The 17,152-nt window shown below is 42.3% G+C and overlaps 1 protein-coding gene across 5 annotated transcripts in view; it reads right to left on the bottom strand.

Moving 5' to 3' along the window:
* The window catches only part of AP1S2 (adaptor related protein complex 1 subunit sigma 2), a 46,149-nt gene extending 29,003 nt beyond the window's left edge, over positions 1-17,146 (bottom strand). For 4 of the 5 annotated variants that reach the window (XR_324522.2, XR_324523.2, XM_006029393.3 and 1 more), the window contains exons 1-4: positions 17,077-17,146; positions 15,431-15,609; positions 8,620-8,728; positions 4,686-4,823 (exon numbers count right to left, since the gene is read on the bottom strand). Coding sequence is in view for 3 of the 5 variants with exons in the window: in XM_006029393.3 (XP_006029455.1) it covers positions 4,686-4,823; positions 8,620-8,728; positions 15,431-15,609 (426 nt within the window). In the remaining 2 variants the exon portion in view is untranslated. Of the gene's footprint in view, positions 1-4,685; positions 4,824-8,619; positions 8,729-15,430; positions 15,610-17,020 lie in introns of all 5 variants that reach the window. The other variant, XM_025210850.1, reaches the window with a different exon arrangement.
* Positions 17,147-17,152: the final 6 nt, after the last annotated feature.

Genomic DNA, 17,152 nt, shown 5'->3' with positions numbered 1-17,152 from the left:
GGGCAGGTGCTGCCCAGGTGGGGGGTGGGGGCATGGGACACAGCCATGGGCGGATGGCAGCTCCCACCGCTGCTTGCACCCCGGAAGGTCGGGGGAGCGTGTGGCCCCAAATATGTGTAGCATGGAGCAGGCTGGAACTGCAGGGTGGAACTGGTACTGTGCGGGGCTCTTCTCGCCGGGCACTGGGCTCAAAGCGGGCTCCTGCGGCAGTGGGAGGAAGCTACGGCCACCCCAAATTTTACCACAGCTCTGTTCCCAGCCCCACACCACTGCCCAGTGCAGCTGTGGCTTTTTCTGGCGTTTGGGTGGAGGTGGGGCGTTCAGTTGGGGCAGCACTGGGCGGCAGCACGTGGCTGGGAGCGGAGGTGCGGCAAAATTTGGGGTGGCTGCAGCCTCCTCCCGCTGCCGCCACAGCCCACTTTGAGCCTAGCGCCCAGCAAGAAGAGCCCCGCGCAGCACCAGTTCCGCCCTGCAGTTCCAGCCTGCTCCATGCTGCACAGATCCAGGGCCACATGCTCCCCTGAGCCTGCCCCTGCCCCCTCCCTCACCGTGGGAGGCATTGACCTTCCCCCCCATGCCCCTTCCCTTCCACCAAAATGGACTTACCAGCTGATGGCAGGTGTATCAAATCGGTATTGGCCGATATGCCTCCTTAAATATTGACTCCAAAATCTCTATCAGTGCACCCTTACTTATTTGTAAACTGTTTCTCTGACAACTCGGTGGGCAATACTGCCCCCTCCCTCACCGTGGGAGGCATTGACCTTCCCCCCCATGCCCCTTCCCTTCCACCAAAATGGACTTACCAGCTGATGGCAGGTGTATCAAATCGGTATTGGCCGATATGCCTCCTTAAATATTGACTCCAAAATCTCTATCAGTGCACCCTTACTTATTTGTAAACTGTTTCTCTGACAACTCGGTGGGCAATACCAAAACACAATGTTATCAATGGAGGGGACCAAGAAAAGTAAAACATTGGGTAAGAAGAAATCAAACATACACAGGAGAAGAATATACAAGTCTCCACAGTCAGAGAGAGACTATATCTAGCAGTGTTTGTAGGAGGCCACACGAGTAATGAAAGCTTACAAACTGTACACTGCCAGAAGTACCCAAAATACTGCCCTAGGAATACAAATAGATAAGCCTAGTAAGGGCCCATAAACTCTTCAATAACTCAAGTCTGGGCATATTTTTCTTTTTAATATTATTCAGAACAACCAGGACAATTCAGAACTCCCATTAAGGAGTCCTTCTCTGAAGAAACCACTTAAGGTGTGTGAAATGATGTTCCTTTGTGGATAAGCATCTTTCCATCTTCAAAACACTTTAGACAAGTTAACTTATTAATGATACTTTTAATAAGTAACTTATTAATTTTCTTATCATGTGAAATTATTTATTAGGTAACTTAATACAGGGCTCAAGGAAAGCCTTTAGCTTTGTGTTGTGTTATGCACACAAGGAATAGACATGGAAAGAAAAAAGCATTTCCATGTTAGAAAAACCTGGCAGAACCCAAGAAATGCATTTCGCTCTTTCACACTTTTGAGCTATGTGGAAAAGGAAAAATTACCCAATCTATAAAATTCTTCAGTGGGAACACTATTTCAATATTCTCTTTTAACAGACTATGTTTACTAAAATAAAAAAAGATCCCCCATACCAAACCGTAAATTTGTTTAAAACCCATATAAAAAGTCGTGGTTTTTTTTTCTTTAGCTAAAATACCAATGAAGTAGAAGATCAGGTCTCAAAAGCCTGCCATTTTGTATTTCATAGATATGATGAATCTATTACACGGTAAGAAAAAAACCCAACAACTAAATTTACATTTCTTTCACCATCAGAGCAAAATAAACCCTGAAAGCAGTAAGGTTTTTGTTACACAATTGTTCCACTCAAGCAAAAGTTAATCCTTAAGAGAGCATGAAAGAAGTCAGAAGGAAAACCTAATTAAAAAAAGATTACTGAAAAAAAGAAAAAAAAGAGGGAAGATATCTTCACAACGCTCACATACTAACATTCATTTCTAATGGTAGAACATTTCCACCGCTAGAAATTATTCTGAGAGAAGCAGCAGTGCAGACATTCAAGTTGACAACCACTCTGCCTCCCTTGCTCCCTGAGCCTTTCCCAGACCAGTGACATCTGGGGAAAGTGTGCCTGCTCCATTCCTCCTGTATCTGGGAAAGAAAGTCAGGCCAAAACTCTCTCTCCACTTTTCACACTGGGGACAATCACTGTTCCCTCCGTTCAGCTCCTGGTACCCAAATGGAGGGAGAGATGAGGCAAAGCTCCCTACCTACTCCGCACTCAGGTATCTGGAGCAAGAAGCAGGTAAAGAGCAGGACTAAGCTCCCAGTGCTCAGGAGCTGAGCAGAGTGACAGGGCAAAGTTTCCTGCCCACTCCTCACACCAGGGACCTCAGGACGTGAGGAGCCAACAGGGAGCAGTTGTTCTTTTTCCTTCCCATCCTGTTCTACAGAATCCCATTCTCAGAGACACGGAAGCCTTTGCCTCATGGCTCCACTTCTTCCAGTCCCTAGGAGGACTTAAGCTGGAGGAAAGTGGTGGGAGGGATCTAAATATTCATTCTCCCAGAGCTAACTTTTACCTGGTTGGAGTCGGCTTACTTTTCTTCCAGAACTGTCATTTTTGGTCCAGAAGAAGAAAAATCAACTTTTGTACAATTCTGGTTCCTACTGTACATGAAACTGTACATCTGTACAAGGCCAAAGCAAGCAAGCGCTATATACTGTAATTTGGAAGTGGAATTATTTATAGAAGAATGAAGGCGTAAGCCTCATGGAATAATTAATGAACAAGTTCTGTATTCCATAACAATAAATGGCATTGTTAGAGTGCCAAATCCAGCCAGAATAGGGCAAATAGCCCTATAAAATCAATCACTTCTTATTAGGAAAATCCTGTCTACAAGGATAATGAGAGGAAGTTTCAAAACACATCCTGAAGATCAATATAATTATCTACTTCCCAGAACAATAATAGAAATAGCATCTCTGCTGTGAACACCCAGTATGTCTTTCATTTAAACCAGATGTGTAAAACATACATACAGCTCAGGAATGAAGGAGTGGGGACAGGTGTTTGTATCCCCATGTCAGCTTCATATTGCTGCAGAGGGGTGTTACCACTATAGCCCCTACCACCAAATTTGCCATTCCCCAATGCTGGTGGCCACAGGAATCTTTAGCATTCAGTGACAAGGATATGTAGCAACAGCTGCCAACATCTTTCCCTGCATTAGCTGAGGCTGATATGGGGCTGCAAGTCCACATTAACCCCCTGGTTACTGGTCATGCTGACACCTCCCCCTGAAGCAGCGACTGGCCCTGGTGGCAAGGCTTTTTATTAGAGCTGCTGGATCCCTGGCAGAAGGCAGACCTCTGGCAGCTCCAGCAGCACTGTGGGCAGAATCTAGCATCACCCTTGGGCACCTGCAGCCCAAGGGGCCAGATTGGTTTGGACACCCTTGATTTAAACTAACTGGATTAACAAAAGATAATTAAATATTATGGAGGTAGAGAATATAGAATGCAATCTTGTAACTTAACAATAAACTGTTCATGGGGTAACAGTACGGGAGAAGCTTGGGAACATGGAGTGTTCATGACACACCGGTCACTTGGAGTATCCAAGTAACCCATTAAACGGTCGCAATAGAAAGCTAGAATATTATTTTACTCCTCCCTAGCTAGCACCTTTTAGCAAGGAGTCTCAATGTATTTTACAAAGCTTAAAAAGTTCACGGTGCCTGCAAAGTGAGCACAGACTGGTACACACAGCAGTCAAGTGATTTTTCAACATCATACCACAAGTCAGTGGCAGAATTTACATTCAAAGGTTCTATCAGCCCAATACTGTAACCTCAAGACTATAGTAGGTATATACAAAGAAATACTGAGAACATGGGGGAGAGTAGGAGTGGTGTTTACATTTTTTTTCTACTAGGATTTTCCTGTACAATAGCTACAGTAATTGTTTTCTAAGCTACAAATTTCAGAAAATTTACATTTCAGTCTTTCAAAATCAGAAATGAACAGTGAAAATATCCAATTATCATATCTGATACGAAGTAAAAAGTTAAATGATTTTCTACTTCATATTATATTTCTGTAACTAATTACTACAACTATTATTCTAACTTTGTAGTACATTTCTACTTTAAATCATCTACCGTATTAGAGACGCACTGTCTTTAGAACAGTCAGTATTAACTATACCTTAAAAAGAGTCTCAAAGAAGAGAGTCTAGCTTCTGGATTTCAGCAATGAAATAGTAGAGAAGCATACATGCATCAGATATGACAAAAACTAATGATAACTATCAAATTGATTAAAGTTTAATAAGAAAAATCAAACATGAATAGATTAAAAGAGCAAAATATATTATTTCCTGTTAGAAGCATGAAAAAGCAGCTTGCATGTAAATTTTCAAAGCTTTAGACATATGTAAAGAAAATCATTCAATAGTTTATATATGCATGTACTACTTATAAAGTGAAGACTACTGTACTACTACTGCACAATTAGAAAAATTAACAGGAGATTACATGCTAAGCATGCTAAAAGGCACTTTCTACAACTATAAAGAGAGAGTCTTCTCTAGCCATAGCACAGCATGCTGCTGTTTAGGCAAGAGAAGTACCATTTCCTTACCTCCTGTAACAGATCTGCCTGCTCAATGGCTTTTAGAACATTTTTCTTGGAAGTCTCTTGAACTTCCCCTCCCAAAAGGAACTCATCAAGAATAAAATAGGCTTTTTCAAAATTGAAGATGATATCAAGTTCACACACCTGAAAGGTATAGTAAATGTTGTTATAGATACAGTTGTTATCACTGCCTATTAAAGTAACCTAATGCTTTATAAGATTTTGTTTTCATTACCAAAGTTCAACTAATCAAGCTGAACTTTCCATATCTATAACCAGTCACATTTTTGGAAGATGTCAGTCAAAAGCATTCAGCGAGTTGTTATACGAAGATTCATAAAATATGCCTCATTTTGTCAATGCCTATTAAAGTAACCTAATGCTTTCCATAAGGTTTTGTTTTCTTTACCAAAGTTCAGCTAATCAAGCTGAACTTTCCGTGTCTATTACCAGTCAAATATTTTTTGGCAGATGTCAGTCAAAAGCATTCACTGAGTTGCGGTATGAAGATTAATGAAATGCGCTTCATTTTGTCAGCGTTAAATTCCGGGAACTTGATCTCTGAGAAACTCTAGTACCCCTCTGTTTGAAGCATTACACTGACAGGTTGCCAAGGGTAGTCTTTGTCAAGGATCTTGCTGCTCTCAAGACAATCCAAACTTGGACAGGTTATAAAGCGCATAAGTCACAATTCTTATCTGCTTCATAGAGACTTTCTAGAGTTTCCCAGCTAAAATGCAGAATGTCTGCACTCAACAGGCTCAGCCAAATGCTGCAGGAAAGTAAGTACTATCATTTTCCTTGAAATTGCAGGTTAGGTTGGGGCCAGTCCAGTGTCAGAACCAAAAGCAAGGAAATTCTTTTTGAGTCTGCAATCTCCCCTTCTGCTGTGGCCCAGGAAGCACAGAAGAGGAAGTTGGCCAATTTAAATGCAGACAGGACAAGAGCTTCTTGAAGGCAGGGACTAAATTGCAGGGAAAAGCTAGGAGCTGCCACACACAACTAGGACTGGAAGGCAGGGAAGTGGAAGGAGACAGGAAAAGGCTAGGCAAGGAGAAAGAGTCAGGTATGGGGATACTGTGATTCAGACTTGAACAAAAAAGGAGACCAAGAATTTATTGAATTTTAAGATCACTTAGCCTGACCTCAGAGGAGACTGACTGTCTAAGCAAAGCAATAGGAAGTTATAACAGGAAGCAGGTTGCAGGAGTTGCCAGACTGATGAACAAATTGCATAAGAGACTAGAAGTCAGCTGGTAGAAGAAAGATCTATCTGATGATGAGCCAGGGTGCAATGGGAGAACTGAGAGTGGCATATGGAACAAAGCTCAGATGCTTAAAAATATGTACGCAGAAACGGAGTTAAGTACCTAGTGAGATTTTCAAAAGCATATGTTTACATGCTTAGGTCCTTTAAAAATCTGGTTGAGAGATTAGTATAAACAGCGGTAGGGAAGATGAAGAGCCTTGCATGGAGGCTAAGACTAAAGGCAAGAGGGATTAGATGACAAGCCAGGATAGAACTAGGCAAAATAAAATTGGCTGAGCGAGGAGACTGGATGCAAGAACTACAGTTGAATTAGTGCTTGCTAGAATACTCATCTAACCCACAATCCAAAATAGAAACGGTAGTATTTGAGTCTCACTGTTCTCCTGTCCAAGGGTCTACGCAGATACTAGTACTGAAGACAGCCTCCTATTCAGTTACTCTGTTACTTCCATCAGTGGAAGCTGGTGTGGCAGACCTACAGATTCCAACCCTACTAATTGCTTGTTGCTATTGATATTATGCTTTAGGAGGCAATTTGGGGTTTTTTGTTTGCCTATTTTTTTAAGCAAGGAAACTATGCATGAAAAAGACATCAAGCAAGAGACCGTAATTAAAGTTGCAGAAATCAGCACTCAAAAAAACCAGGAAACAACAGAACAAAGATAGCTGGTGCAATTGTAATTCAGTTTACTCGTGAATAGGCTTTATGCTACAGTCTTTAATTACATCATCACATTCCAGTCTCCCACTAGACCTAGCTTTGCTCAGTGCTCAGGGCAGCACTGGTATGCAAATAAATCAGACCTGTGTCATGAAAAAAAAATCCCAGAAGACACCTGCCTCACCTGTTAAGGATGCTTTAAAATGGAACAAAATAGGTAGAAGCTGCAGGAACAGAAAATGTAGTTTGTTTAAAGCAACTGAATGCTGCCCTTAAATGGATCCCATTCCTGTCTCTGCCACAATTTTTAAGTAGCTTACTTAGCATCACATGACCCTCCTGTAAAAAGTCTGGTTTTTTTAATTAATTATTCTTCTCTTTCTGGGGTGCCTGAGTCAAGAATCTGAGACTTGATTTGCAAAAATGCTGAGCACTCACAACTGCACCTAAAGTTCATGCATGCTGTGCTTTGTACAAACTATGCAATGATTAAAACAAGATTTCTCAGAGTATATGAATAGTAGATTGGGCACCCAGAATTTATTAAACACTTCTGATATCAAACTCAGACCCCGTATCTGTAAAACAAGGATCTCCCCTCAAGTCTACACAGGTACTAGGAGATAAATTAATATTTCAGTGCTTCACAAACATTGTTATAATGAGCACTACTGAAAATTCCACAAAGAAATCAGTAATTCTTCAGAGCAGGGGTTAGAGTGCAATAAGACCTATAGCCACACACTGAACACTGAGAAGAAAATAAAATACTAACTGATTGTTAGGTAAACACTGCCTATTCTGTTCACCAAATATGGCAAGGATCCTATGGAAAGTATAGCATATAATTAAAGACTATCAGAATGCATATACAGAAAGGAGGGTAAATTAAGGCTATGAGATCCTAAATCTAACATCTGATAATTCCAAGTGCTTGATTTTGCAACCTTAACATTCATTAAAGTTTTGTATATGTGTAATAAAGACAACATTTTAGTCCTCTATGTTCTGAGTGTCAAAAATATTAGATGGAATGCACTGGAAATTTAAGACCACTAACAGCTTAGTGTTACATTTTGCAAAACAGGTGCCAAAACATGTAGCATGTGGGCTGAAAGCAGCCCACAAAAGGTGATCATCCAGCCTACAGGGCTTCCCATGGGGTTGGAAATTTATGCAGGAGCGTGGAAGGGGAGAGTTTAACCCGTGTGACTGCCAGAGCCATTGTGTTAGTGGGACCAACACCTGGGGGGTTAACACCACTACTGCTGCTGAAACTCATGATCATGATTACATCATGATCTCTGTTGGGGATGCAACAGTATTAACCTCCCAGGTGCTGGCCCCACTGACAAAGTGGCTCAAGCAACCATGGGAGTTAATGCCACTGCCACTTGCCCCACTGCTGAATTTTCAGGTCACAATCCCCATTGAGGACATAATTTGGCAACCACTAAGCTAGCCGCTGGGGCAGCCAGATTTGCCGTGTTAGCAGGGCCAGCACCCAAAGGATAACAATCCTGCTGTTCACACAGCCTCCAGCCCATGAAAAGCCCCACTGGGCCAAATGATTTTGCCACCCTCTCGAAAAAAAAAACAAACAGCCAAAAGTACAATGTATAAAGATGCTTGAAGTTCCTGTACTATATAATTAGCAGCATTCCCAGAAATAAAATACACTGAATTTAGTTTATTCATGGGAATGTACTTTAACTGCTAATGCAGATACAATAAAATAAGGAACCACTTGGTCCAGTCAGCTCTTTTTAGGCAGCCATTGTTTTAAACATAACAGACTGTATGAACACAAATATGCTTACCAATTTGGCTTGGCAGAAATGATATTAATTTTATCAGATACATCAGGTACGTGTGTCCAACAACAGATAAACCACCACTTTTGAAACTGCTTTGTGCTGAGAACAAAATGGTGCAATATATGATAAAACCAAAACACAAACATTTAAAAAATGTTTACAAGTTCTTAATAAGGACAACCACTAACTCACACTGCCAAAATACTTGTCAAGCAGCTCCACATAACGATGAATTATTTCAAGGGTTATTAGTTCATTGTCCTGATCTTCAATAGCACAGCAGAAATAAAGGCTTGCATATCTGCAACAACAAAACAATCTTTATGTTAGCACAAAACATGCACAAAAATTAAATTAACAATCAATTCTTCTCAGCCCTTGGAAATAATATATATGCATCCTGAAAAAAGTGATGTAATAGAGACATCAGCAGTTGTCTCCCCAGTGTATGGCCACTGTGCCCCCCCCCCCCCCCCCGAAGATGGGGGCACTACCTCTATAAGTTAAAGAAAAATTCAAATTTCCATGCCCTTGTAATCTTTAAATTTCTCTCAGGGTGCTGAGAAGAAAGAAACTAGTTCCAGAGACAACTGGAATATCTAATGTCATACAAGAAGGTGGTTTTATTTATGCATATTCTTCGCTTCTAAACACAAATGTGAACAATACCAAAAGGACACCAAAAGGTACTCATTGGTTAACCAACTGTATTGGTTGCATAAAAGGAATAACAATTAATAAAAGGAATAACTATTGCTAATTCAGAGAACTAACCTGAAATCTCAGGATTATACCTGAATGCTAATTTGATTCATAAGGTTTATATGCTGCCCTCCCCCAAAATGCTCTACCTGGTTTACAATAAAAAACAAGGAAAATTATAAAACAGATAAAACACTAAAATAAAATCAAATTGCCCAAAACTTAATCCTGGCCACACAAATAATGTCCTGCATTGCTTTCAGTAGATGTCAACAAAAATCACCAACAACAATCTCCCAGAAGAGGGAAGCAACTACTCAAAAGCAGCCATTAGAAGTTCATCCGCTGAGAAGCTGGAAAACTTCCAGAGCAAGCTCTGCTACTGCTCTTGACTAGAAGAATAAAAATCAGGAAAATACTATGCTTGTAACACGGAGAAAAAATGAGAGGGATTATATGTGGATTCATAATGGCATGCAGATGACTTGCACCTACATTCTATTTTGCAGGAAAGCTCCCTCCATGCCAGGGAGGGATGTCTGGCCATTGAACTGCTGCATTGTATTTATCTGGATACTTGACTATATATATCTTTTTACATCTTTCATGGAACTTCCAGGTCTCTCTCTGCTTAAGGCAGTTTGTGGTATAATATCAAACCATGTTTAGATAATGACAGTAGGGATGACTTTCACAATAGCCATTTTTCTTGTGTTTACGGTCTTCTTGATTTACCCTAGTGTATGCAAGCCTGCTTCTACGTCTCTACTTGACTAGTCTGATCAACTGCCTCATTTACACAAAAATTGTACAACAAAGCATCCTATAAAACATATACCTTTATCCTACACCTGGGCTTAGTCTCATTCAGCTAAGTGTGTAAAAACAGTGTTTTTTGAAAGCAAAAGGAAGATCCTCAAAAAAAAAAATTTTTCCTTTTGTGAATTCCACTCACCTACATGCCCAGGCTATCTCCACATAGGGCATTCCCAGACAGACATACTTTCCATTCAACCATTTCTGCTTAGCTTGTCATCCACCCCTCCTCATCTCGCATAACTCCCCTCTCTGTGACTTCTTAGACCGAATTCTGTCTGGTCTGACTGAGTCAGAAAGCTGCTCTAGAGTGCCTGTAAATAACAGAACATCGGAGCAGACTTTATTAATCCAGTCTTCCCGAGCGTTGCAATTACTGCACTCCAGCCAGGCTCCACATCTCATATATCAGCAGTGAAATAGCGGCAGGGACGCTTTAACTTAAAGCTCAATTGGCGAATTTTAGATAAAGCACCTCTGCCGCCATTTTGAAGCGTAAGGACACTGATACACAAGACGTTCCAGGTGCTTTAATTAGAGGCACTTGGGACTGCTCTAATTAAAAGTGCCCCCTCATCTCCCACCCCGAGCATGTGTAAAAATGCCCTTAATTTTTCTATGCAAAGATGACCCCAATCAAATCCCTTCCATCATCAAATCCAACTGAGTTTCTGTTCATTAAAAAAAATAAACACTATGACCTCAACCCCAGTCTCATTCTCTTTTCATTTCTTCCTGCCAAACATTTCCACTTCAGTTCGTGCAATAGACTTCTCACTGCAATTCTTGACATTTGAGATCTTGGCCCTATGTCTCCTCATGACACTGACTTGCCAACTCATTTCAGATCTAAAAACGTACCTTCCATTTTCCTTCTGTGCTCTTACGTAGGTACCTTCCTCCCTGTGCTTTTAATTCTAAGATTTCAGCTATATTGTTTACAGCAATTCCAGTAGATCTGGGATTACTTATGCAAAGTTGGCTCATAATCACTTACTTTCCAATGGCTTAGTTTAAAGAGTAGCAAGTAACAGAGGCATCCAATAGGTAATTTCTGTAAATTTAAAGATATGAAACCTTTAGTTTAAGTACACTTATAAGTCTGGAAAGAAAAATATCTACATGTTGCTTTAGCACACTAATTTGAACAACACCCTAACTGCCAGCACTCAAAGCAAATCTGTCTGAACATTTCTATTCTATTACTCAGAACATATGACTTTCCTCCATGTTAAGCTGAACGCCATCTGATTACTATAATGCTCACCTAAACTGTTTTCCTTCCAGTGCTTAAATATAGTTTAGCTTTCACGATAACGGTAGATCTTTACACCAAATCAAGTTTAAAATGTTGAGCCTTAAATTTGACCTAAATATCATTTAATGAGGAAACTTTCATTCAAAAGAGCTTTTTATATCACTCCTTGACCCAGAAATCTTAAAGCCCACTGCTTTTACTGCCTAACCATGTATAATCTAGGGCTAGGCCCATGGCTGACCATACATTTTCAATTTAAACCCAGCCTTTAAGAATCTGCTTTAATATAATAAATTATTGTTTAATAAGATCACTTCACATGGAACTTAGGGTTTTTTGGAAAAAAAAGAACACTTGAAGTTGAACTGAATATTAGAAAGCCTGCCTCCATGGTATTTTCAACTATAAGGTTGGACTAAGGTCAGAGATCCTCATTTGGGTATTTTCAGTTAAGACGGGTATTGACTAAACCCCATTTTTTAAAATCTGCAAACTGCAGGGTTTGGGGGTTTGTTTGTTTCGGGGTTTTTTTTTGAGGGGGGGGGAGGAAGGGTATTACATAAATCCTATGGGATTCAAAGCTTCCAAGAAGACACCCTGATGCAAACTAGAAGCACAAGTACTAATTACAATTTGGTGTCTGGCATAATAACACAGTCTTTCAAGATATCCTTCCAGGAGCAAGGATCAGATGACAAGCAAGTCTGAGCTTCTTGAGAAAGATCTGTTATCATGTGCAGGCTTTAAACCGTAGAAGTGCATACCTGAACCCAACCACAACTTCAGAGGGTATGCATGTAACCATGAGAATTACAAACAAAAGCAGGTATCCTCATAACTCCCAAATAGTAATGTTTATGCAGTCATACCAGTTTCATAGTCTGGACCTGAAAGTCTCCAAATACATCCCAAGATAGCCAACCAAGAGGTATTTTCTCAAATTTAGAATAGATCTTTTAAAGAATAGAGTACACAAAGGAATAAGTTGATTCTGAATTTATTCTCCCACTGATATACTTAGAGTGACCAAATCTTCCACAGAGAATAACTAATCCCACTGGATCTCGTGGCACCCTGGCTGAGAATCACTAGCAAAGAACTTCACAGAGACCTGCAACTCTTAGGTAGCATAGGTAGTACCTAGGGTCAAGTACAGCAGTAAAGTACAGGAAAAATGGAAGGAGGCACAGGCCAATGATTCCAAACTAGGGTGCTGCAGCACCCTGGGGCAACTTGAGATCTTTTTAGGGGTGTTGCAAGGTACCACACAGGGTTAGTACTGTTAGGCATGCAAGCATGATTGACAAGATAAACCCAACAATTTTAATTAAGAATCCAGTGTTAAAAAAATGTTGACCTATTGTGGTCTTCCCAAGTTCTCTGCAACAGAAACATTTCTGTATTATGCTTCCATAGTCAAAAATGAGTGAAAACTAAGAACTGGCATTTTCCAAGGGGTGCCTCAAGTCCATAAAGGCTGAGAACTACCAGCACAGGCACTTAGGGGGATTCATTCTTTACTTCCACGCTATGGCTACTGTGAAGTCTCTCTTAAGAGCTTGGCATCTAAACCAAGTTGTCTGCCTAGGTAAGCTTTAAAAAAAAAGCCGAAAAACTGGAAAATACACAACCCCTCAGTACAGCCAACAGCTTGATTTGGTGCTGAAATTTAACCCAGGCCTCCCACCTGCCAGGCAAATGTTCTAACCACCAGGAGGCAAAGTTACCTTTTGCTCCTGGCTGTCTGTTGTGCTGCCCTTTCAACAGTGGCCTGCACATAGTCTTCCTGCTGCAGGACAAAAAAAAAAAAAAAAAAAGGGTAGTGTGCACTCAGAGCAGAAGTTAGGTGGCTCTCCACTAAGTCTGATGATCCCCACTCTGATGTCTGAAAGACTGATATGAGCTAGGACTACGAGCAGCTCATTAGCTACAGGAAGTGCCAGTACTGATCTTCAGCCATATGTGCGCATGTGTGTTAGATCACGCAAGAAATTAAAAGGATTGGGGGGGGGGGGGTGTTGGATCACACTAGAAATTAAGAGGATGGAAACAAGAGGTTACAACAGATGCTCTATGTTCTTGGTGAGCAGGTTATGGGCTTCAAAAGAATACACCTGTATCCCCAGACAAGTCCTGCTTAAAGAGGCTCACAGCCAGGAAAACAGATAAACAACTACAGCGGTTCAACCAACTAGCTCAGAGATAACCGGTTCTAGCTTACCGGTTATCATTTAACCTGGAACTAGTTGCAGTCCAGGAGGGAAGGGAAGCCCTGCAGTGCCCCAGCAGGAACCAGAAAGCAACAGGACAGTGGGGAGGGAGATAGGAGTGAAGAGTAGAAGGGGAAGAGGGGAGGGGGAGAGGTGACTAATACTTAATAGCTAAACTATGCAGACACTAGAACAGCCGCTTGTGGCCTCCCCACCACCTGCCACAAACAGTGTGGGCTCTGGGCAGGCCCTTACTGCCTGCCACAGGGTCCGTGAAGCCTAGCTATTAGGTATTAGTCACCTCTCCCCATCCTGCCTCCCTTCTGCGCTGCTGCAGATGGCCCCAGGGAGTTGCACATCAGTAGCTGCTGCCCCTTGTTGCCTGCTGATGCCCAGGGCCTCCTGGGCTATGCTGCCTACCTGGTGGGGCTACTTTGGCTCCAGGCTCCCCACACTGCTCCAGGCAGGTAGGCGTAAGCCCTTCCATGGCAGGGTGGGCCAGGGCAGCACCAGCCCCAAGCTCAGCACCCCCTCCCCAGTCTAACTTCACAGAGCCATAGGCTGGAGACCAGTGCCGGCACCCCCATCACCATCCCTGTGCCCAACTGTATGAAGCGCCTGCTGTTGCTACAGCTGCTGCAGGGCCTAGCGGGGCAAGGCATAAGTAAGTGGGTGCAGGGCAACTCCCCTTGGCCTGCAGCTCAGCCCTACAGCATGCCCCACCCCTGCCCCATAGGAGACCCACCCACCCAGTTTGTCCTGAGGTGTGGCCCTGGGGAGTCGCTAAATCCTTGCCACATCTTGGGGGGCTAGAAGTGCCCTGACGGTGCCATGCTAGGGAGGGGTGCCCCACAGACCAGGCTGGTACAGGCCCTTGCAGGCCAGGCTGGGGCCTGCCATAGTTATTCATCGTTTAACCATTGTAATTACAACAAGTTAAATGGATTTTTTTTTTAATCAGTATTTACATTCCTAATGGTAGTGTGCACATGCATGAAATTATACATTTAAGTGTATGTAGAATTGGGACCTGACTAATCATTTCACAACTAGCTCTGTTATTTCCATCCTGTGTCAACGTAAGAGTTACCTAATGTCGTTTCAGTTCCATTTCAGAGTGGAAGAAACAATGCTCTCCCACTGGGAAGAATGCAGAACTGGTAGAGCAAGAAATTTTATTTACAGGCTAAGAAGGAAGCAAAAAAAAGGATAAAAAAGGAAAACCCATGAAAGCTATTTGATTCTCTATTTAAATATTTAAACTCAAAGGATAAAATTCCATTTACAATATTAGCTTTTAGTCAGATAAAATTTCCGTCATCTCATTAGAATGTCAATTACAGTAATTTGTATAGAAAAGCTCTTTCACAGGTCTATTTTATATTACATTCAAAAGGTCAACAGAATGTTCCAGCTGCACAACCTTACCATATTTGCTAGAAAAATAGGTGGAAAAGGAGATTTTTGATGAAGGAAATTATATAGCACTTGCATCCATAGAAATTTGATTGTAATTTCTCAGCTAATCGTGATTTCTCAGTAGAAGAAATGTACTTTTTGTATTCAGAGCAAAAAAAAAATTCTATCCAATGTCTGTGAGCTTTCAAGACCAAATGATATTTGTAACTGATTTATGAAATTATTAGTCCCTTGAAGTAAACATGTTTACAAAAAGGTAGACTTTCTAAATAATTACCCGTTCAATCATACACATTTCAAATGTGCATGCATCCATTTACTGTGGACAGCTGAGCAGAGAAGTAGGAAGAATCATTCCTTTTTGTGTGTAAGAAAATCTAATCTCCTTTCTTCAGCACACTGCTACACGCACGAGTGGCTCTCTACAGATGAATGCTTCCTACTAGGTTATCAAATTAGATTTAAGGAAAAAAGCTCAAAACCAGCCTTCTTTCATAACCAGCAAGGGAGAAAACATTCAACCTTCATTATTTTCTTTGCTATTTATTAAATATCTTTTTGCTGTATAGCAATTATAAGCTTAGTGAGGCAGAACAACCTTTTGTAGACAATCTTCAGGTCTCTCCACTCCAGGAAGCTGCACATTTTCGGTTTACGGGCTAACACGGTTTGAACAAGTTCCCTGGTGATTTTCTTCTTCTCTTTGTCAGATAACGGGACATACCACTTCTGAAGTCTCAGCTTCCCCTGACGACTAAAAAGCAACATAAACTGCATCTGTTGAATTAACAAATAAAACTAGGATTAAGATAAGTCGTTCAGCCCTGTCATCTGTGACTATTTTGGGATTTTTTCACTGACAAATGTTTAATCAGAAAACAGGCACGCAACTTCCCCAGTTACAAATGATATTAAGTGAAGGCAGCCATCCAGAAGCTATCTGCAAGATGCTCCTAAAAGCATAACTGGTATCTTAACACAGGCAGGATTTATGTTAGAAAAAATGAAGTTTCAATAATAAAAAGGTCAAGGACAGGTTTAGACAAATAAGTTTCAATTGTGAGTAAAGGTAATAGAAACAGTGTTCAGAAGTTTTGTGCAAGCACTGAAAACTTTTGTCTACACTTGCAGCTAAGCCAAGTTCAGTACTGGTGTTGCTGCCTCCATTGCTGAGCGTCATCAACAACAGTTTTGCTCTCATTAGGACACAGCATAAGGCAATGGCATTTCTCAGTGCAGTACTAGAATCCACTCGATGGTAAGAGTAGTCTCTTCTTATTTTAACCTCGGTCAGAAAAAAGTAAAAAGCCCTTCAGCGACATTAAGTCTTCCCACAGCCGCATCACACGGATAAGCATTTGCATCGTTTTGTTTTGTTTTTTTTTTTAAACACGAGGAGCTGGAAGAAAAGGTTGGGCCAACCACTTCTGTTCCAGGTCGCACCTTCTCTACCATAACTTACATCAACAGGGGGGAGAAAGAGCTTGCATTTGCAAGGATGCTACTCAGCACATTAAAGGGGACATCAGATATCTACAGACCTTGGAAACCAAGGCGCAGACGGCAAGTGAAGACTAACATGAAAACGCTCTGTGCCTGCATATGCATAGCCAAGGGGCGGGGCAGGGGCGATGGACAGGACACACCCAGGGTGACAAGTCAGGTTTTCTGCCAGCAAATGCTGGGAAGCAGAAAGAAGGGAGTGCAGACAGCACCCAGCCCTCCTGACTCACAAGCCCGTCAGGACCTGCCAAGTCTCTCTGGCGCTTGTAAAAGCAGCAGGACCTTTTCTATCTTCTGAGCAACAATACACCTCCCCTGCCCAGCAGGTCCCCTCACAAGGATTCTCTGCGCCAAGTGCCACTGGGACTAGGGCTGGGACTGTGTCCCACGCCGCAGCCCCTCCCATGGGCAGGTCCAGCTCCCTGCTTGCCTCTCCCTCCCCAGCAGCAGCAGTATCCCCCGACCCAAGTCGCCTGACATCTGCAGGAAGGATCAGGGATCAGCAGCTCCAGAGCTTGCACCCTCCCTCCTTCCCTCCCCACCCGGGGCAGCAGCAGTTACAACCCGCCCAAACCCCGGAGGGGGGTGGAAGAGCAACGAGAAACTAGACGGCTGCTCCCGCGCCATGTACACACGCATGCACACGCACACACACGTACTTACTCACATGCACACTCATACATACATGCCCACACGCACGAACTGGCCGGGCTCCCCCCAGGCCCGGGCGGTGACACTTACGGTGCCCGGCGTGAGAGGCGACGGCAGCGGGGCCCGGGCACGCGGCTGCGGCTCCGGCTCCGGCTCGACCTGGAGG

Source organism: Alligator sinensis, unplaced genomic scaffold (assembly GCF_000455745.1).
Source record: "Alligator sinensis unplaced genomic scaffold, ASM45574v1 scaffold1192_1, whole genome shotgun sequence".
Lineage (NCBI taxonomy): Eukaryota > Metazoa > Chordata > Crocodylia > Alligatoridae > Alligator > Alligator sinensis.
Note: the sequence above shows the minus strand (reverse complement) of the source record. Positions and strands in the feature narration are given on the sequence as shown.